The 27,658-nt window shown below is 44.7% G+C and overlaps 1 protein-coding gene across 2 annotated transcripts in view; it reads right to left on the bottom strand.

Moving 5' to 3' along the window:
- Positions 1-607: 607 nt before the first annotated feature.
- Positions 608-27,658, bottom strand: part of ANO2 (anoctamin 2) — a 391,756-nt gene continuing 364,705 nt past the window's right edge. For both annotated transcript variants that reach the window (XM_088478973.1, XM_088478974.1), the window contains 3 exons: positions 21,282-21,463; positions 11,973-12,078; positions 608-1,797 (listed from right to left, as the gene is read on the bottom strand). In XM_088478973.1, the coding sequence (XP_088335099.1) occupies positions 1,516-1,797; positions 11,973-12,078; positions 21,282-21,463 (570 nt within the window). In that variant the 3' untranslated portion in view covers positions 608-1,515. The remainder of the gene's footprint in view (positions 1,798-11,972; positions 12,079-21,281; positions 21,464-27,658) is intronic.

Genomic DNA, 27,658 nt, shown 5'->3' with positions numbered 1-27,658 from the left:
AATAGTTTGCCTTCTGTGAATCTTGGCCAAGCAGAACACATAAATTACCTTAACTTAGTCTGACTTTACTGAACTAGGGTTATAGCACATCATGCTCTTTGTACTGTGTTATTAAATACGCACCATTGAATATTAATTACAGTTATATGTAATGCTATTAGAATTCTGACAGTGTTGGTCATATGTGAAATGGTATAAATAAAGTACCAACCAATCAGTTCCTGTCACTTTAAAGGCTGTGTTTGAAAAAGGACAGGAGCTGATTGGTTGGTACTTTATCTCCATTCACTTTATCTCTCTCCAAGGTTTGATAAATCTTCCCCTTTGTCTGTGAGCTCCACTAGGACAGGGACTGATTTGAGTAATAAAAATATGTGTAATATGTTGCTGCTATATAAATGACAAATAATAATGATCATAATAATGCTATTTTTACAGACTAACACTATCTTCATAAGCCTTCGATACTTTTAGATAGCAATGAGCAAAATTAATTATGATTCAGAAACGCTACAATACAATATTTATCAGCTTTACAAAACAAAAGAACCAAAGACGCCACTAACAGCAACTGAAGAAAAAAATAGTTTATTATCAGTTCTGATCATACGTCCTTTTATTTCACTGATCCCATAAACCCTTAAAACATTGGTTACAATTTGTTGTTGGACATGAGTAAATCATTTGGATTTATTTTCGTTCACATATCAAAAGTCTTTGATAGATCATCTTAAGAACAAATAATATAAAATTAGCCCTGAGGTTGTGATTCTTCTCACGATACATTCAAGAACAGCTAGCCGAAAAGACGTAATTAAGAGGGCGCCCTTTCCATGTCATTGGAACAGCGTAGCAACATTATATGGACTTTACACAACGATATACATCCCGTTTGTTTCATTCAAGTTCAGCAGCTTAGATATAGATTTTTATTTTTACTGTTAATCAATTTACATAAAAATATGCCTCTGAGTGCAACGTGCAGTCTAGGTATTGTGTGAATCGGTCATATATTTCAACAAGTATGGAAATGCTTACATCATTTCCATATATAAAGCACAGCAGCAGGATTCTCTTTAATGTGCAGCGTACAGGAAATATTCTCACACAATTTAAAGAAGTTCGCTCATTAATAAAAAAAAATTATATGAGCTTGGCTAGTACTATTTAAAAAAAAAAAAACTCGTGGTCTTACTTTGCTCCCTACTCCATGCAGATTATTCAGCTCTTTTGGTAGCCACAAACATTACAGTAACTGAGCAGCAGGAGATATATAGCACTCAGTTGTGCTTAAGCATGCCTGTGCCATACTGTGCACCAGACAATTTGTATAATATTACAAAACCTGCTTAAGATGGATTGGAGATGTTAACGAAAAAAATTTAGGGATTTTTTTCTCTCCATTCCATGCGGTCATTCCGTATATGTTCTTCCATCTCCAATTTCAACATCATATGTTTGTACATGGATTTGTTTTGTTTTTTTTCATCGCATGTCTACTAGGTGCAAATTGAGTCACACGTCCGTGTGGTGCGAGCTGAATGATGTAAAACTGCCGCGTTGACTGCGACTGAACTGGCAGAAGCTGGCTGCCCGGCTCCTTCGTCCCCTGTTTTCTGCCGTGCCTCGCTGTTTGTCGTGCATGATAAAGTTTTCTATGAGCTGGAGCTTTTTGTGCTCTTCTTTTAAGAATACATTGACTATCATGCTTTTCTCCTTTTTGATTTGTTCACTTATGTCCTTTGGAATGTCGGGAATCAACCAGTCCACCACGGCGCTTAAAACCATCACCAGATTCTAAGAGAAGAAAAAAAAAGAAAATATATATTTAACAAGTAGGCAGTGTGGCTTACATTTAGCAATACACATAGGAGGTTGTTAGATATAATTAGGGGTGAGCGGGTTCGGATTTCTGAAATCCGAACCCCCCCGAGCCCCCCCAATCCGAGTCCGATCCGAGTCAAGCTCGACTTTTCCCGCCTGACTCGGATCTGAAATCGAGGCAAAACGTCATCATCCCGCCTTCCGAGTCTCGCGGGTTTTGGATCCTATATAAGGTACCCGCGTCGGCGCCATTTTCTCACTCGGCTGTGGACAGTGAAGAGGGAGGGTGGGAGTTAGGGCTGGCTGGGCTGTGTAGTGTAGTGTAGTGTAGTGCTGCTGTTGTCCACTACTTCAAAGTCTATAGGGGCTGGCTGTGTTGTGCTGTGCTGCTGTTGTTAATAGGGGCTGTGTCCACTACTTCAAAGTCCATAGGGGCTGGCTGGACTGTGTTGTGCAGTCAGTTCTCCATAGGGGCTGTGTCCACTCTAAAGTCCTGTGCAGTGTCCCAGTCCTAAAGGGGTGCTGTAGTGTTATCCAGGGGGTGCTCTGTCCATCAGGGGTGCTCCCCCCAAGTGCTAAAAAAAAAATTATTTTCTGTGTTTGTGAATTGTGTGCGCAGTAGCCGCACGTGCATCAACAAAGTAGTGCCAAGCGTGCGTCTGTGTCATAAGTAAAGGGCCGGCTGGCTTGACCGTTAAAGGGTGCTGTAACCCCCAAAGTACACTCCAAACCAAATAACAAAATATTTTTTCTGTGTTTGTGAATTGTGTGCGCAGTAGCCGCACGTGCTTCAACAAAGTAGTGCCAAGCGTGCGCCTGTGTCATAAGTAAAGGGCCGGCTGGCTTGACCGTTAAAGGGTGCTGTAACCCCCAAAGTACACTCCAGTCCAAACCAAAAAAAAAATTAATTTCTGTGTTTGTGAATTGTGTGCGCAGTAGCCGCACGTGCATCAACAAAGGAGCAGCGCCAAGCGTGCGCCTGTGTCCCATAAGTAAAGAGCCGGCTGGCTCATTTCTTAAAGGCTGGTGTAACCCACAAAGTGCACTACTCTCCAGCAAAAATAAAAAAATATTTTCTGTGTTTAGCCGCACGTATATATCAAATCGATATAACATAAATGGAGGACCAAACTTTCTCCGAAAAAAATAAAATAGAGAAAGATCAAGAACCATTTCCTCCTAGTGCTGAAGCTGCTGCCACTAGTCATGACATAGACGATAACATGCCATCAACGTCGTCTGCCAAGGCCGATGCCCAATGTCATAATAGAGGGCACATACAATCCCAAATGACAAAGTTCAGGAAAATTACCTTGAAAAAAACATTTAAATCAGCTGAAGAGAAACGTAAACTTGCCAATATGCCATTTACGACACGGAGTGGCAAGGAACGGCTAAGGTCGATCCCTAGTATCTTCATGACTAGTGGTTCAGCTTCACATGACGATGGAAGCCCTCCTCCCACTAAAAAAATCAAAAGAGTTAAGCTGGCAAAAGCACAGCGAAGAACTGTGCTTTCTAAGAAGATATCACAAATCCCCAAGGAGAGTCCAAGTGTGGTGGTTGTTTGCGATGCCTGACCTTCCCAGCACTGGACGGGAAGAGGTGGCTCTTTCCACCATTTGCACGCCCCCTGCAAGTGCTGAAAGGAGCACCCACAGTCCACTTGCTGATATGCCAATTGAAGATATCACTGTTGAAGTACAACAGGATGAGGATACTGGTGTAGCTGGCGCTGAGGAGGAAGTTGGCGAGGAGGATTCTGATGGTGATGTGGTTTGTTTAAATCAGGCTCCGGGGGAGACAGTTGTTGTCCGTGGGATGAAAAAGCCCATCACGGTCATGCCTGGGCAGAAGACCAAACATTCCACCTCTTTGGTCTGGCAATATTTCTATCCAAATCCGGACAACAACTGTCTTGCCATATGTACCATATGTAAAGGTGAAATAAGTAGGGGTAGGGACGTCAACCACCTAGGAACATCCTCCCTTATACGGCACCTGCAGCGCATTCATATAAAGTTACTGTCAAGTTCAGAAACTTTGGCTAAGACCGTAAGCAGTCCAGGGACACCTAAATCCCGTTGTCCTGTTGTATCCAAGCGCCTGCAAACCACACCGTCAACTCCCTCCTCGTCAATTTCCTCCTTAGTCAGGATCGGAAGTAGTCCTGCAGGCCATGTCACTGGCATGACTGACTCTCCTATCCGGGATTCCTCCGGAGGATCCTGCATTGCTACGCCTACTGCTGCCGCTGCTGCTGTTGCTGCTGCTGGGAGTCGTTCATCATCCCAGAGAGCAAGTAGGAACACCACTACTTTTACTAAACAATTGACCCTCCAACAGTCCTTAGCGAGGAGGATAAAGTACGACAGCAGTCATCCTGAAGCAAAATGTATAACTGAGGCCTTGACTGCTATGTTGGTGTTAGATGTGCGTCCGGTATCCGCCATTAGTGCAGTGGGATTTAGACAATTGATGGAGGTAGTGTGTCCCCGGTTCCAAATCCCGTCTAGATTCCACTTCACTAGGCAGGCGATACCGAGACTGTACAGAAACATCAGAAAAAGTGTCCTCAGTGTCCTGAAAAATGCCGTTGTACACAATGTCCACTTAACCACGGACATGTGGACAAGTGGAACAGGGCAGACTAAGGACTATATGACTGTGACAGCCCACTAGGTAGATGTATCACCTTACGCAGCAACAGCAGCAGCGTCACCAGTAGCAGCATCTCAGAAACGCCAGCTCGTTCCAAGGCAGGCTACGCTGTGTATCACCGGTTTCAGTAAGAGGCACACCGCCGACAACCTCTTAGAGAAACTGAGGGAAATCATCGCCCAGTGGCTTACCCCACTTAGACTCTCCTGGGGATTTGTGATATCTGACAACGCCACCAATATTGTGCGGGCATTACATCTGGGCAAATTCCAGCACGTCCCATGTTTTGCTCACACAATAAACTTGGTGGTGCAGAATTTTCTGAAAAGCGACAGAAGCGTGCAGGAGACGCTTTGGGTGGCCCGAAAAATTTCTGGCCACTTTTGCCATTCAGCGACTGCGTGCCGAAGACTGGAGCGCCAGCAAACACTCTTGAACCTGCCCCGCCATCACCTGAAGCAAGAGGTTGTGACGCGGTGGAACTCAACCCTCTATATGCTTCAGAGGATGGAGGAGCAGCAAAAGGCCATACAAGCCTATACATCCACCTATGACATAGGCAAAGGAGGGGGTATGCACCTGACTCAAGCGCAGTGGAGAATGATTTCCGTGTTGTGCAAGGTTCTCCAGCCTTTCGAACTTGCCACACGTGAAGTCAGTTCAGACACTGCCAGCTTGAGTCAGGTCATTCCCCTCATCAGGCTTTTGCAGAAGCAGCTGGAGAAAGTGAAGGAGGAGCTAAGACGGAGCGATTCCGCTCGGCATGTGGGACTTGTGGATGAAGCCCTTCATTCGCTTTGCCAGGATTCCAGGGTGGTCAATCTGTTGAAATCAGACCACTACATTTTGGCCACCGTGCTCGATCCTAGGTTTAAAGCCTATGTGGTGTCTCTCTTTCCGGCCGACACAAGCCTGCAGAGGTGCAAAGACCTGCTGGTGAACACACTGTCAGCTGAAGCGGAACGTGACACGTCAACAGCTCCTTCTTCAATTTCTCCCGCAACTGGGGCTGCCAGGAAAAAACTTAGGTATCCAAAGCAACCCGCTGGCGGTGATGCAGGGCAGGCAAGACCAAGTTTGGACATCTGGTCCGGACTGAAGGACCTGGCAACAATTTCTGACATGTCTACTGTCACTGCATATGATACTGTCACCATTGACAGAATGGTGGAGGATTACATCGGTGACAGCATCCAAGTAGGCATGTCAGACAGTCCATACCTGTACTGGCAGGAAAAAGAGGCAATTTGGAGGCCCCTGTACAAACTGGCTCTATTTTACCTGAGTTGCCCCCCCTCCAGTGTGTACTCCGAAAGAGTGTTTAGTGCAGCCGGGAACCTTGTCAGCGAAAGGCGTAGGAGGTTGCTTCCACAGAATGTGGAGAAGATGATGTTGATCAAAATGAATTATCAGCTCTTCCAGGGAGACCAGCCTCCAGAACGTACAGAGGGACCTGTGGTGGTGGATTCAAGTGGGGACGAGTTAATACTTTGTGAGGATGAGGATGTACACACTGAAGAGGGTGAGGAATCGGTGGATGAGGAGGATGAGGATGACATCTTGCCTCCGTAGAGCCAGTTTGTGCAGGGACACATTAATTGCCAGCTTGTTTTGTGGGGGCCCAAACGAACCAATCATTTCAGCCACAGTTGTGTGGCAGACCCTGGCGCTGAAATGATTGGTTTGTTAAAGTGTGCATGTCCTGTTTATACAACATAAGGGTGGGTGGGAGGGCCCAAGGACAATTCCATCTTGCACCTCTTTTTTTTCTTTGCATTATGTACAGTTTGGGGCCTAGTTTTTCAAACTGCCATCCTGTCTGCCACTGCAGTATCACACCTAGATGGGTCACGTGTTTGTGCCGCCCACTCGTGTCGCTTAGCATAGTCATCCAGCTACCTCGGTGCAACCTTTTGGACATAAAAACACTATTGTGAGGTGTGAGGTGTTCAGAATAGACTGGAAATGAGTGGAAATTAAGGTTATTGAGGTTAATAATAGCATAGGAGCAGAAAAACCTACAAATTCTGTGATTTTAGCTGTTTTTATGCTTTTTTTAAAAAAAATACAGATCCAAAACACAAAACCCAGAACCCAAAACACGGAAGGGTGGTTTTGGCAAAACCAATCCAGATCCAAAACACGAAGAAAGATCCAGATCCAAAACCAAAACACGAAAAGTGGCCGGTGCACACCCCTAGATATAATCATTCTGGAGTCTGAGATGGAAACTAAAGTTGGCGTCCTCCTCATCCCAAAAAAGGGACACACACAGGGGCTGAAATCAGAGTTACATACAGTGGTTCATCATCATTACGGTTGCACTACCCCCATTCATCCACTTTTGAAAGTAGGGGTTATAGTTACTAAAGGTCGATTTTAATCGATTTTATAGATTTAAAATCGATAAAAAATCAATTAGCATCGATGTTGTGTTTCTGGGGCTAAATCACACATTTACTAATACTTAAAAAAACAAATCAAAAATTGTCTGTTAGAAAATGTGTGATTTGCCCCAGAAACACAACATCGATGTTGATAGATTTTTATCGATTTTAAATCTATCAAAATAAATTCAAATCGACCTTTAGTTCACATACCCCTAAGTGTCATCACCAGGCGTGCCGAAAAGGAAGGGAGAGTGATTGGGTACTAATTACTCTGCTGCCCGTCCCCCTCACCTGACAGTTACAGTAACCTGTGTTTCCCCAGCCCAGATCATGCTGCTGTGTGCTCGGCTGCGGTGGGGTGAAGGAGGATGCTGCTGCTGTTGCTGCTACACAAGACGCCCCCATGTGGAGGAGCCCATACTAACTTTTTTAAGTAAGCGTGGCCACGCCTACGTATGTTAGGCTACGCCCCCAGAATTATTGGGATTCGGCAAGTACTTTGGTGGCTTCTGCTGCCGATAAGTTTGAATCAACCATGCACAGGACTGCCATCAGGGAGGTATGCAAAGTACAACGGTAAGAGGCTCGACCTAATTAGAGGGCATGCCCCACCCACTTGGATTAAACTGTATTTCCCTTTACTTAATGACTGGGTTGACTGTTTATTTGGTCTCATGGTCGGAGAGAGGCGATTTGGGGCAGGGGATTCTGAGGGGCATTTTTATCCATCTCAATGGGGAATGGGAGGGGGTCACTCTATAAAGTTGGGATTCTTTTTATTTGAGTTTACCCTATCTTTAACACTTACTCTGTACCATTACTTACTTTATATCCTGGATGCATTTTATAGGATAAGAAACCAAATATTGGACAGATACAGTGAAAGGAAATGGGGTGGAGGGAGGAGAGAAGAAAGGTAGGGGGGGGCATACTGTCGGTTTCATTTATACCGGACCCCACAATGGCAGCCCTGGCCACACACATACTTGTGTGTTCCGTTTAGCTAGGCAGGTGGTACAGTAACACTGACTTCTCTCTTCTATCCCAGATGTTGGTGAAGTTGTACCTAACTTGCAGGGGATACCCCGTAATTTAAAGGAAAAGTACCTTGAAATAATTTGTTTCCAAAAAGCATATACAGTATATTCTAGAAAGGTTGTAAAAATCAATCCAAGATATATTTTATGCTACTGTACATATTGGCAAGTATCCTGTCATACTTTATGCAAAGTTGGCCACTGGGTGGCAGTATGGAGTCTTTAACTACTCATACTAACAAATGCAAAATGCAGAAAATGTATTTTATATACCCATCTATTGTCAGAGTAAATGCAGAATATATTAATGTGCTGTTCTAGTCATTGCTATTTTATGCTCTGCAATCTCTTCCATTTTAGCTTTAAATTAGGTGTCATCAGGTGATCTTGACCACACCCCCATCTGTCCCCGCCCAACCTGACTTGTAAGTGGCCTGTTCCTTTGGCCACACCTCTTTTGCTCATAGTAGAAAATGTGACTGCCCAATGAATAAGTGGGATGAGAAGGAATATACAGAACTATTAGTTTGTCATAACCCATGGCAACAAGAGACGTTTTAATTTATGCAGTATACAGTATGATGTTTTATCTGCATTATGCTTTTTTCATCATTTGTTTTCCTATGCCTCTGGCAAACTTAATGAAGGTTTATATTTTTGTGGCAGCCATACAAAGAACCCAGAACTATGCACAGCCTGCGAATAGATTTCACAAGACAGAGCTATTTGATTCATAAAATGTGATTGAGCGTCAGTGCCAGAAGCTAATTGCCGCCAATCATTCCAGAAATCGGTGCGGTTTCTGACTTGCTTTGTGGATCTTTTGTCCTCTACCCAAAATTCCAGCTTATAAAACATTTAATTGAACGGACTAAGAGCAAATATGCAAATTGAATCATAAATCTCCAGACACTTACTAATGGTGGATTTATTAAAATAAAACAACAATTAAATTAATTGGAGTCATTTGCAATGATTTAGTCAAACTACAGTTTCATATAAAAACATTGTCGTTGGTCCTCCCAAGTTCATTGTTAATTTGGGTTATTCTAGTCATGTACACTGCAATATCAACGGTGATATCAGCAATTGGCTCAGTATGACCACTTGTAGCACCAAATTGCTGCCCTGATCTAGTCTGTTTCAATTAATAGAATGATTATTGGGCATTTTGGAAATTGAAGTCAGCAGAAAAGATCTTTTAACTGTGCTGAGAAGCCAAAGTGATGCTGCAAGGAATCAGCCTGCATTAACCGAGTACAAAACAGCTGGATGTTATTCAGTTCAGCCACCCGCCATGTGCACAGAATGTTATGGGACAGGATAACATTCACTCATACGTACACTAGACTAGACCATTTGCAGAAATAGGGGAGTGCCACCAGCCAATGCATCATTAGGCACGCCACGTAAGCCACCATTTTAGATAGGAAGCTTATGTAGATAAACAGCCTTCAAATTACCTATCTTGAGGGACAGCAATGACATTATCTCACTTCTGTGACTGCAATAATGTAATCGCGTGCCCACAAATGAGGTGACTACACTCTCGAGAAACTTGTGTGAGCAGGGATCTCTGTCCCCTGTGGTCTCTATGTAATTGAGAAGTGCACAGATTATAATAAATGTATATTTATAAAGTTGTGAATTGTATGTTACCGTTCTCTGTGATAATCAATGTACTATGTATTATTGCAGTATGTTCTTTCCACAATGTAAGGCACTGGATGTAGTTATATTACCGGCGGCTGGAATGCTGGCCATTGGAAGCCCGAACGGGATCTAAAGATAGGCATCGAAAGGGCTCCATTACCTGATTACTACGCATACTGGAGGACGGAACCATCCTTTCATCTCTTGCACGATCCCGCTAACTGCACTACAGCCGCCGGTGGAGGTATTGCCTAGCACAGTCTCCGAGGATGCTCGGACGGACTTGCTTCACATCTGTGCTCACATCAACGGGCTCTCCCTCCCCACTACAACAAGCGCTGGATGCTCAATTCCGTGAGCGGGACTCTGAAGCCTCTGGGGATCACTGACTTATGGGGTAAGGATTTGAGTGAATAATGAATGGGTATTTCATTATTATTTTTTAATTAGGAGTGTTTTGTGTTTTTATGTATTATTTATGTACTGTAGTTGTGTATTGTGAATGTATGTATTTCACATGTTTTGTTTTATGTAAGTAGTTGGCTTGCAGTGCACCGGAGTTAAATTCCTAGTATACGGTTGTATACTTGGCCAATGCTGTTGATTCTGATTCTGAAGAACCTCCCTCAGGACTTTGGCACTTTAAAGTTATTAACACCGGCATGCATGTGATGACCGACAGATGCATTTCATCCCGAGTGTGCTGCGCCATGCATCCTGCCCACTGTAACCTGCAGTCAGATATATACAGGTGTATTTTATATGCTTTATTTAGCGCACATAAGCAGGGGATTAGTGCTACTGTTCTTGTTATTTTATATAGCGCTACTGTGAAGGACATGAGTGGCAGCGGCAATTAATGTATGTTGCTGTGGTACTACACATACCAGCATGCCCTGTCACAGTTGTAGCATGGCCTAATAGCAGCACTCCCATCATGGGGTTTAGCGGCCACAGCAATTAATGTAATGAATGTAACAGCAGCTCATAGCAAACATACAGACTGTCATATGCTAATTGCAATCAGACTGTAAGGGGTATATTTACTAAAGTGCAGGATTTTAGAAGTGGCGATGTTGCCCATAGCTTTAGTAAATATACCTCTAAGTTTTATTGCAATTAGCATTACAACGGTAGTATAAAATCTGAGTTGCAAATTGCAATCAGTCTGACATGACTGGCTCACTGTTCATCATACTTGCCTACCCTCCCGATTTGGTCGGGAGCCTCCTGAAAATCGGGTGCCGCTCCCGACCTCCCGGGAAGGCAGGCAATCCTCCCGGCCCCGGCGATGTGTCCGCACCCCCCCGCGCCTTTAAGTACAAACCCCGGCAGCAGGGGGCCGGTGACGCGATTCGCGCTGAATCGCGTCATCGTGGCTCCACTCCCGGCTGCACAATGCCATTAATCACGGCATTGTGAAGAGGGGCGGAGCCACGATGACGCGATCGCGCTGTCACGCCCCCATGCTCCGCCCCCAACACTGTGTCAAGTGCCGGGCCCGCCCCCTTTGGCCGCGTCACGCCCCCAGCCCTGTAAGCCCGACAGCTCCCTCCCGGAAGGAGGGAGCCAAATGTCGGCAAGCATGCTGTTCATTGGTTTTAGCTATGTTGACATTTTTACTGTCGACAGTTTAACTGTGTCTACATTTTGGTTGTCGACCTTTTGATTTATCTACATTTTAAATGTCAACATTTTGACCCTGTCTGCATTTCAACCTGTCTATATATTGAATGTCTAAATTATGTCCATATCTAATTTATGTACCTGTCGACATTTTGACTGTCTAAGTTTTGTCTGTCTACATTTTGCCCATGTCGACAGTTTGGTTTTCTAAGTTTTGTACCCTACCCCACTATGAGGATGAAGAATGTCCATTGCGTGCTGTAGTGAAGTGTAGTGTAGTGTGTTCCTGCCAGGGCATACAGAATGAATATGGACTCAGAGAGAGACAATTTCAGTAGGCGTTCCCGAGTGGGAAAAGGGGCGTGGCTAGCTAGACGCGGGCCAGTGACTGCTTCTTTTATCGCAGGTGCACTGGTACCAGCAGCCATGTTCCAACGGACATTCTGAGGAAGCATAGGGCTGCTCTACTGTCTGATGGCATGCCGGATGTGCGACTGGTGATGCTGACGGTGTAACTTATTATGCAAAGCAGCGGATATGAGTCGCAGCTGATAAGACTTCTCTATAAATCCCACCAGCTGTCACATTAGCATAAAGACGCAGTTGAGATGTGTAAAATGCGCAGTCATGGCTGCATTACCGTTACCCACTGAATCAGGCTCTTTTTTTCGATATTTAGCCTATAAGCACAAGAATTTGATGTATATGACAAGAGCCGATATACTGCAGGAGGACATCAGTGTGAATTCGGGTGTTGTTTGGTCTAATTGATCACACTTACCTGGAAAAGAATAACAAAGGCCAATCGCACAGCTAGGACTGTCCAGTACTGTTTGGAAAAATCATATGGATTCGGGGACCACGGAGGCTCGCGGTAATCTTTATATCTATGGAGAAAGAAGATCAAAGTGAGCGTTGACTTCTAGAAGATGGTACAATTGTGAATGAATTCCCTCCAGGATTTCAGGGCTCAGTAGGGAGGAGTGACTGTTTGCTGCCCAGTCTGTTATTCTCACTGGGGATCAACTGCTTCATCCCAACTTCATCACTTTATGTTTCAGAAACAGATTGCGAGAGTTTACTTCAGATAATATTGGAGAGTGGCACATGACGGTGTGAAGATACTATAGTATACTATTATATACCGTACACATGTGCTCTCATACACGTAACGGCTATACGCTGTACCGTGCAAGACCCCCGACAACTGAGCCGCTCCGAGAGGTGTAGCGTCTTTTTCTTTCAATTTTGCATCTTATTCGCATCACGGACTCAGTGTAACACCACACCCTGCTCTTGAAGATCGCTCGCTCTGAATCAGGGCGTTTTTTTGTTTTTTTTGTTGCGGCCTCCCGGCCGCTCGCTAAGCTGTGAGTGACCACCCACAGCTTTTGCGAGCGGCCAGGTGATGGTCGCGACCATGGGGGCTTGCGACGAGACCCTTGTGGTAGGGTCTCGTCCGTCACAAGCCCCAGAGAGCTTCCTGCTCTGACAGAGCAGGAAGCTCTCCACTGACATCAATGGTGAGGGAGGCACCACTGACATCACTGGTGATGTCAGTGGTGCCTCCCACAAACAGCAGGCATTCTTTCGGGAACGCCTCCGTTTGTGTAGACACCCCCCCCCCGCCTACAAAACGGGGCGATCTGTCGATCAAGATCGACAGCCGCCCCGTTTGTAGTGAGCCCCGGAGCGAGAGAATTTCTCTCTCGCTCCGGGGCTTGCGAATGCACGAGGCGTGCGCCGCACATGTGCAGTACCTCACCATCGACCCGCTTGCTAAGGCTATGCGCTCGTGAGCGGGTCTGAATCAGGCCCACAGTGTACTACACACGCTGGGCGCAACATTAAATGCACAGGAATTAGTTTTAAACTAGAGATGTGCGCGGAAACCCATGTTTTGGTTTTGGCAAAACCACCCTCGGTTGTTTTGGCTCTTTTCTGTTATGGATTTCTTTAAAATTGATAAAACAGCTAAAGACATATCATTTGGACCTTTTTACATGCAATCCAAAACCCGAGATTCAGTTTTCAAGTCCGCGTTCTGAACTTACAGCAGACCCGAGTCGGGACTCTGGGGGTCATTCAGACCCGCTCGTGAGCGGCAGTACGCTCGCAAGCGGGTCGATGTTCCCCCACTGCGCATTCGCATGACGGAGGGAGCTCCGTGGTGCGCATGCGCGAGACCCGGCGAGCGACGGGCTCTCCGTCGCTTCGGGTCTCACACCAAAGGGGGCGTGCTGTCGATGTTGATTGGGGGAACCCACAGCTATGCGAGCGTCCATGAGGACGCTCCAAAAAAAGGTAGGAGGGCCCTGATTCAGAGCGAGCGCTCTGGTCAGAGCGTTCAGCTCTGAATCAGGCCCTCTGTTCTAGTCATAACTCCAAAAGTGATCTGAGGAGGGACTCGGTTCTACTCGGAACCCCAAAGGTCAGGTGGCATCGGTTTTCATCAAAACGAAAATGCACATCTCTATTTTTTAAACACGTATAAAGTCGAAGATGGAGCACAAGGGAATGTGGCTGCTGCATCTCAGCACTTCGTATATAGGGCCTGATTCAGAGCTGAACGCTCTGACAAGAGCGCTCGCTCTGAATCAGGGCCCTCCTACCTTTTTTTGGAGCGCTCGCATAGCTGTGGGTTACCACCCACAGCTATAGCGAGCATCCATGATGATGGTCGCGATGGTCTTGACCATCGCGACCATCGGGCTTGCGACGGAGACCCTGCGGTAGGGTCTCGCTGCCGCAAGCCCTGGAGTGATTTTGGCTCTATCAGAGCCAAAATCACTCCCACTGACATCACTAGTGCTGTCAGTGGGGCCAGCTTGAGACGGTAGGCGTTCCCATGGGAACGCCTCCTTCTGGCAGGCACGCCCCCGGCACGCCCACCAAAGGGGGCGTGCTGTCAATCAACATCGACAGCACGCCCCCTTTGGTGTGAGACCCGGAGCGATGGAGAGCCCGTCGCTCGCCGGGTCTCGCGCATGCGCACGACGGAGCTCCCTCCGTCGTGCGCATGCGCAGTGGGGGAACATCGACCCGCTTGTGAGCGTACTGCCGCTCACGAGCGGGTCTGAATGACCCCCATAGTTTCAAAGTCTGTATCTGCGTGCGAAATGCTATATTACAGTATTAGTGGCTGTGACAGCGTAATGTAGCGTTTCGCATGCAGATACACCTGCAGGTGCACAAAGAACATAGGCATGCTGCTAATCATTTTAATCAGCAGAAGCTGGTTGTGTGTCCTATTCACATTGCTGTGCGAATAAGACGTATTTGAAGGTAAAAAGGCGAAAATACGCTTGGCGCTACCGTTTCATGCCACGGAATGGCGCGACTAGAAGGGCTGTTTAACGCGCAAGGAAGCTAGATGTATGAGGACACATCTGTGTAAATGTTGCCCAAATGTAGTCTACAAACTACAATAAATAATAAACAGTTGATTGGAAGAGTTCTCCACCTGGTGGTAATAAGTGGTACTGTAGAAAAATTATTTTAAAACTTTTTTTTCACAACTTATTGATAGTGTGTTTTAGGATTCCAGGCAATTATAATCCTCCTAAACATAGCACTGGGGACAGTAAAAGATCTATAGGAATTTAATTATATTGATTTAAGTGCTTTAGGAGACTAATAAACATTTCAAGTGACAGCATAATGTCACCTAATACACTGAAACTACTACATGACTATACAATACAAAGAAAAATTCATGTATGGACTTTAAGCTGTTCTTAGCCGTTCCTGGATGCTAGCTAGCAGTAATGTTGCTGTGGATTTGCCATCAATGTTTGTAGATGTAAAGTATGTTGTATATAACATAACCCAAATGTTTATGTACACCTCTCCTCCACCTACAGCAGTTTATAAAATATTAACGCCCCATTAACATGGAAAAAAAAGACAATCCTGTAAAAAATATTGTCATGGCTGCCATAAGCTTAATTAAAAAAATAATGCAATGCAAAAAGAAAGCTAGCTTGAAATTAAATGTGAATTTGGTTGGAAGCTTAAAGCAAGCAGGATAGTTCTTGTCTAAACTAGATGTCAGTCATTCCAAGTATGACGATGCACCAGGCAAATGGAATTATCCATCTCAATAAACATGAGAGCTGCTAATAAACTTTAAAGATATTTCAGACAGTTGTGCTCAAGCACTCATCTTATGTCTAGAACAACCTTCCCTGGCTTGGAAATTACTTTTTTGGTAACCCATATTCTAAAAGTGGGCGTAAAAAAAAAAAAACGCATTGCACAAATGATTCCGAATTTCTTTCTTTTACATTTCCATTTAAATGTTGCCAAAATAGTTCAAGTCTAATAAATCAAAGAGCAGATTAACATCACAGACAGACACCGTGAACAGAATGCCAAAGAAGGAGATGAAATATATATATATATTATATATATATATATATCAATGGCTGGATACAAATGATAAAGTGCAGGCGGACAATTTTCAAGGGATAAATTAATTTTTTTAAAAGGGATTTTCCACCCCGGCTGAATAGTGAGACCCTCTCCTCCCGTACAAGTAGCGCAATCGGCAAATCCTGACGGCGCTGAGAGTAATGTCCGGCTGACCACTGGCACGTCTGCCACACAAATAGTTACCGCCCTGGAATTTTCAAATGTTATTACATTATAAGACTGAAGAGGAGGCAGATGGGTCTTTTGTGAGGCATTTAACAAAGTCTGAAAAAGGCACAAAATATGACTAGAAGACTAAGATGAGACTTGTGGGTTTGTTTTCTAAAGGTGCCCACACACATACCGACTTTTCATCCAATTTGGCCGATTTCGACGAATCGTGACGACAGATCATGTAAAAAACGTCCAAATCGTGAGTTTCTACACTTGATCACGATGCCGATGCTCGTCCCCGCTCATCGTACCTCGCATCTTCAGATCTGCCGTGCTGTAGGGCAGATTAGCCAATCTGGGATACAATGCACTGGCTGCACGCTAGATCAGATTGGACATTTTTAACTCCAAATCGTGACCACGACTGCCTGGGGAGAGTTCAGGGGAAATCGTGTACATTGGCTGATTGGGAGCGTCGGTATGTGTGTGGGCACCTTTAGTGTCGGGTTATAAAACCCAACACTTTCTCGTGTTCGTGCCCGATATTTAAAAGGGCAACGCTTTTACTAGCTGTGTCTTTTAAATATCGGGCATGAACACAAACAAAAGTGTTGGGTTTTACAACCCGACACTTAGTAAATAAATCCCTTGATCTTAGCGCCAGGCTCAGAGCTGGTACAAAATCAAGACTGTGGTCTGTGAGCTGCCAGGCACCCTTACACTCTTCGAGGTACAGTATTGCCCCTTTAAAAACGGAATCTGTATGTAATACCGCCGGCCGCATGGCCGGCAGTTCGAATCCCGGCAGCGTCAGGCCGACAGAGGAAGAGATCCCGGCAGCGGAAGCCCGACAGCGCTGGAAATCCTGATCGTCCCCAGGTAAGTACTAACTAACCTAACCTACCCCCCTAACTCTAACCCTCCCTTAGGGGTGCCTGACCCTAACCTCCCCCCAAGTGCCTAACCTTAATCCCTCCTCTAAGTGCCTAAACCTAACCCCCCCTTCCACGCTGCCTAAACCTAAGTCCCCTGGGGGGGTGCCTAACTCTAAGACACCCCCCGGGTGCTCGGTGTCGGTAAAATGAGCGACGTCTACATCTAGACGTCGGTCATTTCACCCTCGCCGGGATATGACAGTCGGGAAGCCGGCTGTCGGCATAATGTCAGCCGGCTTCCCTATTGCATACCTTAAAAACATCCTCTTTAATTTTCCACCTCGTTACAAAACCTCACCCTGCAAAATAAAATTGTTGACTGCTTTGCAAAACTAAGCCTATTAGCTCGCCTACTCAGTCATCTACAAGGAATGTCATCACTCGTCCAATATCTCCCATTGGCCACTACAAATGCCGCCATTTTGTAATGCAAACCTGTACGATTTTGTAGACATTCAGCAGCACTAAAGTAGATTTTGAGCTGTACCTGATAAATAAGTTCCTCTGTTGCTGAAATTTGACAGCTATGTTCAGAATAACTAACCTTCCTTAGCAATACCTTTAACTATAGTAAAATCTGCAGACTACACTGAGTAGTAGCATTGCTACTGCATATAACTATAGATGCTTGATTTTATTTTATACTTACATAGTTTAAGATGTTGCTAAGAGGATGTAGTTCATATCCAGGCGGTCAGGATGCCGTACTCAGAATGCAGGTGCCGGAATCCTGGCACCAGTCAGAATCCCGGCATCCCGACAGTAAGTATTGTGATTAAGGGAAGTGTTAGGGTTAGGCACTGCTGTAGAGGGATGGTTAGGGTTAGTCTGCAGGGGAGGGGAGGTTAGGTTTAGGCTGCGAGGGGGGGGAGGTTAGGTTTAGGCTGAGTGGGGGAGGGTTAGGGTTAGTCTGCAGTGGGGGGGGAGTTAGGTTTTGGCTGCGAGGGGGTATTTGCTTCGAGGGAGGGGAGGGTTAGGTTTAGGCTGCGAGGGAGGGGAGGGTTAGGTTTAGGCTGTGGTATCCTAACCCAGTCAGGATGCCGGCATCAGGATTCTGACCGCCGGGATACTGAGGGCCGGCATCCTGTACCCTACTCTTGCTAAGGAATGATAAGTCTAACTGTCAAATTGCAGCAACAGTGTGTTTCTCATATTTCAACAGGTGATTTCAGGCAGAAGTCTTTCAAGTATCAGGAATTATTCTAGTAAAGTGTTGTGCCCATAATGATTTTACCCTTTACTGGTAAATAAATGCTACTTATTAATGGGGTTATTTTTCTTTTATAGAACCACAAACCAGTTTGACTTTCATGAAAATCCCACCTCGAGTGCATAGAAAACTACTGTTAATTAACATGATATTATTTGGGAGTTATTTCAAAATGAAATGTGCTCAACATTGAGAAGCGAATCTGAGCCATACTTTTTCAACAGATGGTTTTAATCGTGTGTCTTATTTGCTTTATCCTGGAGGAATTGAGTCAGATGTATTATTGTACTGCTACTTTAATTAAAGTAGGTGTAGAAGACTGGTCACGTGGTTTGCAGAAACAGGCGGTGTCCCGTGGAACAATTGAGACCTGAAGCTAATTATAGAAGAATATGCATATTCCATCACTTCGAACTTAATAAAAATAAATGATTTGTCAGCCACACACACTGTATGATCTGGAGTTACTGGGAATCCTATAAAAGGGGATTAGAAAACAAATGTTTGGGCTTCCCCTTTAGTTTATTGTAGTCAAGACCTAAAGGGGATTAGCTGCCCCTGTAAATTAGTCATACAGTGTACTGCTCACTCTAGGAAACAATTTGGATGCATGAGTCCTCGCTATAGAAATGTGTTGCGTGCAGCTTAGTATATACACAGGAAACTTTGCCAGGGTACATAGTACATACCCTGAAGGTCAGCATGCAACCACCCTTCTCCTTCCTACAGATTTCTTGTACAGGTTAATCTATAACGAAGGGGTCATCAGTTCACAATAAAAAATGATAGAACAGACTCTCTATAAACCTGAACTGTGAATTGTCAGAGAATATAACAGAGGAGACACCCTGCATTTCTCTCTCTGCCTCTTTTGAAGGAAAACTCAAGTACTGTATGCACAACAGGTACAGAGGATACAAACTAGAGGGCCTGATTCTCAGTTGGGAATTTAGGAATATATAGCAAGTAACTTTGCACCTGGACAAACTATGTCAGAGCCGTAACTGGACTTTTTGGTGCCCTGTGCCAGAAAGAGCATTGGCGCCCCCCTCATTTTTCAAAGGGACATAATGCACCCAAAAAAGGGCCATGGCTTCATGAGGAAGGGCCAGGGAAGAGATAGGAGAGGCCAAGAGATGCTGGGGATAAAATAAGAGGTAGCTACAAGTGAGAATGATAATAAACAGAAATTTGACAGGCCCAAACAGTGCCCCCTGACCCTGAACAGTGCCATGGCACCGGCCGCACTACCCTAGCTACGGCCCTGAACTATGTAGCAATGCAAGGGGTGCAAATACATAAGCTGGGTACACACCATATGATGGGTCCCAGCTATGCGGCGACCAATGTAACGATACATCGTGCACGCCGTATACACTGCACGATCTGGCATATGATGGCTCGATGTGTCATTACATGCCACATGTAACTACACCACGGCGTTCATCGCATCGTAACTATCTACCGTGCAGGACAGCAGATGGGACAATGCAATGATCGACCATCGGGAACGTCGGATCAGGCGTACACAATGTGTGCGGTATAGCATTTCAATCAATGTCGGAACGATATATCGTACCCAGCTGTACATTTTTTTTTTAAAAGCATGTTAAATAAATACTGGCTGCTTTTGCATGTAGCCCACAAATGCTGGACAGCTTTATTATTACACTGCATCTTACATGTCAGTTTGGACACGTCCCTCCCAGATCTACATCTCTCTGCACATTTTATATCTGCCCTCTGCAGCGCAGCATGGTGTTACCAAGGTGCAGTTACTTGCTCTTTCCTGCTTTAAGCTCAACTCAGAATCAGGCCTAAAGGCACATAATTGACAATGTAGTTTTGTGGGAACTCCCACCGAAAACATCAGTTTTGGAGGGATACCCACAAAAATGAAGCATCGCCAGCATTTATGAAGAGTTGACAGCAGAAATTGGATTTTGATTGTAAAAGCAATTTTGGAGCTTGGCTCCAGTAGCTAATGCCCTCCTCAGATGGGCTATTGCATAAAGTTTTTTTTTGTTTTAGAGGGATCCTCTGTATCCCACCCTGCTGGCAGGTACTGGTGCATCTGCAGCCGTACCTGGAAGGAAATTGATAGCAGTAGCTATTACTTTGCGTCTCACTCTTTTCCAGGACAGGGCTTTCTCGGAAACCCTGTCCTGGCACCACCTACTATGATAAGTGCAAGCGAAAATATTCATTTTCTCATTGAGAATTGGGGGCAATAATATCACATCATAACCGCATTAAAAATACCCCAATGTCAGGTCACATATTTAATATTGGAGTGTCTGTGCCCAAAGTGATAATTGTAATTAATATATACTAGTAAAGGGACCTGGCATATGCTGCTCCAACCCCTGCTCTATCCCCCACCAGTATGCAGTCGCTAATCCCGACAGCCGGCTTCCCAACTGTCATATCCCAGCAAGGGTCTAAAGACAGGCGTCGATATGCAAACGCCTGTCATTAGACATACGCCAGGAGCCCAACGCTCAGCATCCCGATCGAAGGGACGCCGGGCGCCGAGCGCGCATAGCTGCGCGGGGGGGGGGGGAGGTTAGGTTTAGGGTTCCCGGGGGGGACTTAGGTTTAGGCACCCCCCCTGGGAGGTTAGGTTTAGGCTTGGGGAAGGGGGGGTTAGCGTTAGGCACCCCCAGGGGGGACTTAGGGTTAGGCACACCCCCGGGGGACTTAGGTTTAGGCGGCGGGGAAGGGGGGGTTAGGTTTAGGCACTTAGAGGGGGGATTAGGGTTAGGCATTGGGGGGGAAGGTTAGAGTTAGGCACCCCTAAGGGGGGTTAGGGTTAGGAGGTAGAAATAGGTTAGTATATACCTACCTTAGGACGATCGGGATTTCCTCCTCTGCCGGGATGCCGCTGTCAGGATTCCAACCGACGGGCATGGGTCCGGCGGTAAATCATACCGATTCCTCACCACCACACCCTCTTTGCTGCTCTGTTCTAACCTTCCCCCATCCGACCCGCTCTTTCGCCCCAACCCCGGCTTGAGCGAGTGCACTGCTTCACCCCCCATAATTACCCCCATTCCCGGCTGCACAGTGGGTCCTCTCCTCTTCTTCTCCAGCATCCAGGTCTGTCCCACCTTCCTAATAGTGGGAGCCACTGGGGCTTGTGCCCTGGCTCCCACTGCGCATGCATGTTGGAAACAGGACAGACCTTCGCAAATTATTATATAGACGAGTATATTACTATCATCATTATTATATTTATTGCTATTACAATTATTATTACTATTACTGATGCATATAAATAGAGAAACTTGCTTTTATTTTCAAGCTGTTATTACCTCTTGCAACACTAGATAGATGGGTGATATTACAGTTATATTACCTGCAGAAAACTACATCCTGTGCAAACTGTGAGCTTTGTGGCTGAGTCCCGGGCTTTAGGTGGCTGACATTGAAGTATGAGAGGGTATGATTGATGAAGCCATGCATGGTTCCATTGTGACTGTACATATACTGATACACAAGACGTGGGATGAAGTCTGATGTGACAGCTATTACAAATGCCTGGAGACAGGGAAATAATCCAGTAAAGACAGTTATTAATTCATGTAAAAACAATTAAGTGTGACTACATAGTATCTTAAAACTGTACAGCTGATGGGAGGTTGACTACACAGCACTCACTAACTGAACAGATGTTGGGAGGTTGACTATACATCACTCAGTATCTATGCAAATGCTGGGAAAGGTGAGTATGCAGCACTCACTAATTGTACAGAAGTTGGGAAAGGTGACTATGCAGCACTTACTAATGCTGGCCATACACGTTACAATTATCGGGGCGGGTCCGCCTGATATCGGCGGATCGCCCCGATAATTGTAGCGTGTGGGGGGGCGACCGACGGTAAAATATTGCTCAGTCGGGCATGCCGGATTGTCCAGCATGCCCGTCCGATGCGATATTTCCCTGTAAACTGCCGGCCGCATCGGGCAGTGTATGCCCAGCCGTGGCCGACAGACAGACATTTCCTGTGTTCCTTCCTACGGAAGCGACAGGGATATGTCTCCTCCCCCCGGGGGCGGAGCGCAGATGTCTGCCAAATACACTGTGAGAGAAATTTCATAGTGAATGCCGGCGACATCTGCGGCTGGCAGCCGGCCAGATAAAATGTCTGTCGGTCTGACAGGCATTTTATCTGGCCGTGAATGCCCAGCATAACTGTATAGATGTTTGGAGGGTGTCTATACAGCACCCATTAACTGTACAGATGTTGGACAGGGTGACTATACATCACTCACTAGCTGTTCAGAATGTTGAAAGGTGACTATGCAACACTCACTAACTGTACAGATTTTGGGAAAGGTGACAATATAGCACCCACTAACTGTACAGATGTTAGAAAGGTGACTATGCAGCACTCACTAACTGTATAGATGTTAGGAGGGTGTCCATACAGCACCCATGAACTGTACATATGTTGGACAGGGTCACTATACAGCACTCACTAACTGTACAAATGTTGAGAAAGGTGAATATGCAGCACTCACTAACTGTACAGATGTTGGGAAAGGTGAATATGCAGCACTTACTAACTGCACAGATGTTGGGAAAGGTGACTATACAGCATTCACTAACTGTACAGATGTTGGGAAAGGTGACTATGTAGCACTTATTAACTGTACAGATGTTGGGAAAGGTGACTATGCAGCACTCATTAACTGTACATATGTTGGACAGGGTCACTATACAGCACTCACTAACTGTACAAATGTTGAGAAAGGTGACAACATACAACCCACTAACTGTACAGATGTTGGGAAAGGTGAATATGAAGCACTTATTAACTGTATAGATGTTGGGAAAGGTGACTATGCAGCACTCACTAACTGCACAGATGTTGGGAAAGGTGACTATACAGCATTCACTAACTGTACAGATGTTGGGAAAGGTGACTATGTAGCACTTATTAACTGTACAGATGTTGGGAAAGGTGACTATGCAGCACCTACTAACTGTACAGATGTTGGGAAAGGTGACTATGCAGCACTTTATAACTGTACAGATGTTGGGAAAGGTGACTATGCAGCACTCATTAACTGTACATATGTTGGACAGGGTCACTATACAGCACTCACTAACTGTACAAATGTTGAGAAAGGTGACAACATACAACCCACTAACTGTACAGATGTTGGGAAAGGTGAATATGTAGCACTTATTAACTGTACAGATGTTGTGAAAGGTGACTATGCAGCACCTACTAACTGTACAGATGTTGGGAAAGGTGACTATGCAGCACTCAATAACTGTACATATGTTGGACAGGGTCACTATACAGCACTCACTAACTGTACAAATGTTGAGAAAGGTGACAACATACAACCCACTAACTGTACAGATGTTGGGAAAGGTGAATATGAAGCACTTATTAACTGTATAGATGTTGGGAAAGGTGACTATGCAGCACTCACTAACTGCACAGATGTTGGGAAAGGTGACTATACAGCATTCACTAACTGTACAGATGTTGGGAAAGGTGACTATGTAGCACTTATTAACTGTACAGATGTTGGGAAAGGTGACTATGCAGCACCTACTAACTGTACAGATGTTGGGAAAGGTGACTATGCAGCACTTTTTAACTGTACAGATGTTGGGAAAGGTGACTATGCAGCACTCACTAACTGTACAGATGTTGGGAAAGGTGACTATGCAGCACTCATTAACTGTACAGATTTTGGGAAAGGTGACAATATAGCACCCACTAACTGTACAGATGTTAGAAAGGTGACTATACACCACTCACTAACTCTACAGATGTTGGGAAAGGTGACTATGCAGCACTCACTAACTGTATAGATGTTAGGAGGGTGTCCATACAGCACCCATGAACTGTACATATGTTGGACAGGGTCACTATACAGCACTCACTAACTGTACAAATGTTGAGAAAGGTGACAACATACAACCCACTAACTGTACAGATGTTGGGAAAGGTGAATATGCAGCACTTACTAACTGCACAGATGTTGGGAAAGGTGACTATGCAGCACCTACTAACTGTACAGATATTGGGAAAGGTGACTATGCAGCACTCATTAACTGTACATATGTTGGACAGGGTCACTATACAGCATTCACTAACTGTACAGATGTTGGGAAAGGTGACTATGTAGCACTTATTAACTGTACAGATGTTGGGAAAGGTGACTATGCAGCACCTACTAACTGTACAGATGTTGGGAAAGGTGACTATGCAGCACTCATTAACTGTACATATGTTGGACAGGGTCACTATACAGCACTCACTAACTGTACAAATGTTGAGAAAGGTGACAACATACAACCCACTAACTGTACAGATGTTGGGAAAGGTGAATATGAAGCACTTATTAACTGTATAGATGTTGGGAAAGGTGACTATGCAGCATTCACTAACTGTACAGATGTTGGGAAAGGTGACTATGTAGCACTTATTAACTGTACAGATGTTGGGAAAGGTGACTATGCAGCACCTACTAACTGTACAGATGTTGGGAAAGGTGACTATGCAGCACTTTGTAACTGTACAGATGTTGGGAAAGGTGACTATGCAGCACTCATTAACTGTACATATGTTGGACAGGGTCACTATACAGCACTCACTAACTGTATAGATGTTAGGAGGGTGTCCATACAGCACCCATGAACTGTACAGATGTTGGACAGGGTCACTATACAGCACTCACTAACTGTACAAATGCTGAGAAAGGTGACAACATACAACCCACTAACTGTACAGATGTTGGGAAAGATGAATATGTAGCACTTATTAACTGTACAGATGTTGGGAAAGGTGACTATGCAGCACCTACTAACTGTACAGATGTTGGGAAAGGTGACTATGCAGCACTCATTAACTGTACATATGTTGGACAGGGTCACTATACAGCACTCACTAACTGTACAAATGTTGAGAAAGGTGACAACATACAACCCACTAACTGTACAGATGTTGGGAAAGGTGAATATGAAGCACTTATTAACTGTATAGATGTTGGGAAAGGTGACTATGCAGCACTCACTAACTGCACAGATGTTGGGAAAGGTGACTATACAGCATTCACTAACTGTACAGATGTTGGGAAAGGTGACTATGTAGCACTTATTAACTGTACAGATGTTGGGAAAGGTGACTATGCGGCACCTACTAACTGTACAGATGTTGGGAAAGGTGACTATGCAGCACTTTTTAACTGTACAGATGTTGGGAAAGGTGACTATGCAGCACTCACTAACTGTACAGATCTTGGGAAAGGAGACTATGCAGCACTCATTAACTGTACAGATTTTGGGAAAGGTGACAATATAGCACCCAATAACTGTACAGATGTTAGAAAGGTGACTATACACCACTCACTAACTCTACAGATGTTGGGAAAGGTGACTATGCAGCACTCACTAACTGTATAGATGTTAGGAGGGTGTCCATACAGCACCCATGAACTGTACATATGTTGGACAGGGTCACTATGCAGCACTCACTAACTGTACAGATGTTGGGAAAGGTGACTATGCAGCACTCATTAACTGTACAGATGTTGGGAAAGGTGAATATGAAGCACTTATTAACTGTATAGATGTTGGGAAAGGAGACTATGCAGCACTCACTAACTGCACAGATGTTGGGAAAGGTGAATATGAAGCACTTATTAACTACAGATGTTGGGACAGGTGACTATGCAGCACCTACTAACTGTACAGATGTTGGGAAAGGTGACTATGCAGCACTTTTTAACTGTACAGATGTTGGGATGGTGACTATGCAGCACTCATTAACTGTACAGATGTTGGGATGGTGACTATGCAGCACTCATTAACTGTACAGATGTTGGGAAAGGTGAATATGAAGCACTCACTAACTGCACAGATGTTGGGAAAGGTGAATATGAAGCACTTATTAACTACAGATGTTGGGAAAGGTGATTATGCAGCACTTATTAACTGTATAGATGTTGGGAAAGGTGACTATGCAGCACTCACTAACTGTACAGATGTTGGGAAAGGTGACTATGTAGCACTTATTAACTGTACAGATGTTGGTAAAGGTGACTATACAGCACTCACTAACTGTACAGATGTTGGGAAAGGTGACTATGCAGCACCTACTAACTGTACAGATGTTGGGAAAGGTGACTATGCAGCACTTTTTAACTGTACAGATGTTGGGATGGTGACTATGCAGAACTCATTAACTGTACAGATGTTGGGAAAGGTGACTATGCAGCACTCACTAAATGTAAAGATATTGGGATGGTGACTATGCAGCACTCATTAACTGTACAGATGTTGGGAAAGGTGAATATGAAGCACTTATTAACTGTATAGATGTTGGGAAAGGTGACTATGCAGCACTCACTAACTGCACAGATGTTGGGAAAGGTGAATATGCAGCACTTTTTAACTGTACAGATGTTGGTAAAGGTGACTATACAGCACTCACTAACTGTACAGATATTGGGAAAGTTGACTATACAGCACTCACTAACTGTACAGCTGCTGGGATGGTGACTATGCAGCACTCACTAACTGTACAGATGTTGGGAAAGTTGACTATACAGCACTCACTAACTGTACAGATGTTGGGAAAGTTGACTATACAGCACTCACTAACTGTAAGGTGTTGGGAAAGGTGACTATGCAGCACTTATTAACTGTTCAGATGTTGGGAAAGGTGACTATACAGCACTCACTAACTGTACAGATGTTGGGAAAGGTGACTACGCAGCACTTACTAACTGTACAGATGTTGGGAAAGGTGACTATGCAGCACTCACTAAATGTACAGATGTTGGGAAAGGTGACTATGCAGCACTTTTTAACTGTACAGATGTTGGGATGGTGACTATGCAGCACTCATTAACTGTACAGATGTTGGGAAAGGTGACTATGCAGCACTCACTAAATGTACAGATATTGGGATGGTGACTATGCAGCACTCACTAAATGTACAGATATTGGGTTGTTGACTATGCAGCACTCACTAACTGCACAGATGTTGGGAAAGGTGAATATGAAGCACTTATTAACTACAGATGTTGGGAAAGGTGATTATGCAGCACTTACTAACTGTACAGATATTGGGAAAGGTGACAATACAGCACTCACTAACTGTACACATGTTGAAAAAGGTGATTATGCAGCACTCACTAACTGTACAGCTGTTGGGATGGTGACTATGCAGCACTCACTAACTGTACAGATATTGGAAAAGGTGACTATACAGCACTCACTAACTGGACAGATGTTGGGAAAGGTGACTATGTAGCACTTAATAACTGTACAGATGTTCGTAAAGGTGACTATACAGCACTCACTAACTGTACAGATATTGGGAAAGTTGACTATGCAGCACTTACTAACTGTACAGATGTTGGGAAAGGTGACTATGCAGCACTCACTAACTGTACAGATGTTGGGAAAGGTGACTATGCAGCACTCCCTATCTGTACAGATGTTGGGATGGTAACTATGCAGCACTCACTAACTGTACAGATGTTGGAAAGTTGACTATGCAGCACTTACTAACTGCACAGATGTTGGGAAAGGTGACTATACAGCATTCACTAACTGTACAGATGTTGGGAAAGGTGACTATGCAGCACTTATTAACTGTACAGATGTTGGTAAAGGTGACTATACAGCAGTCACTAACTGTACAGATATTGGGAAAGTTGACTCTGCAGCACTCACTAACTGTACAGATATTGGGAAAGGTG

This window comes from Taudactylus pleione, unplaced genomic scaffold, assembly GCF_031769625.1.
Source record: "Taudactylus pleione unplaced genomic scaffold, aTauple2 ptg000225l, whole genome shotgun sequence".
Lineage (NCBI taxonomy): Eukaryota > Metazoa > Chordata > Amphibia > Anura > Myobatrachidae > Taudactylus > Taudactylus pleione.
The sequence above is the reverse complement of the archived record's forward strand: the minus strand, read 5'-3'. Positions and strand labels throughout refer to the sequence as shown.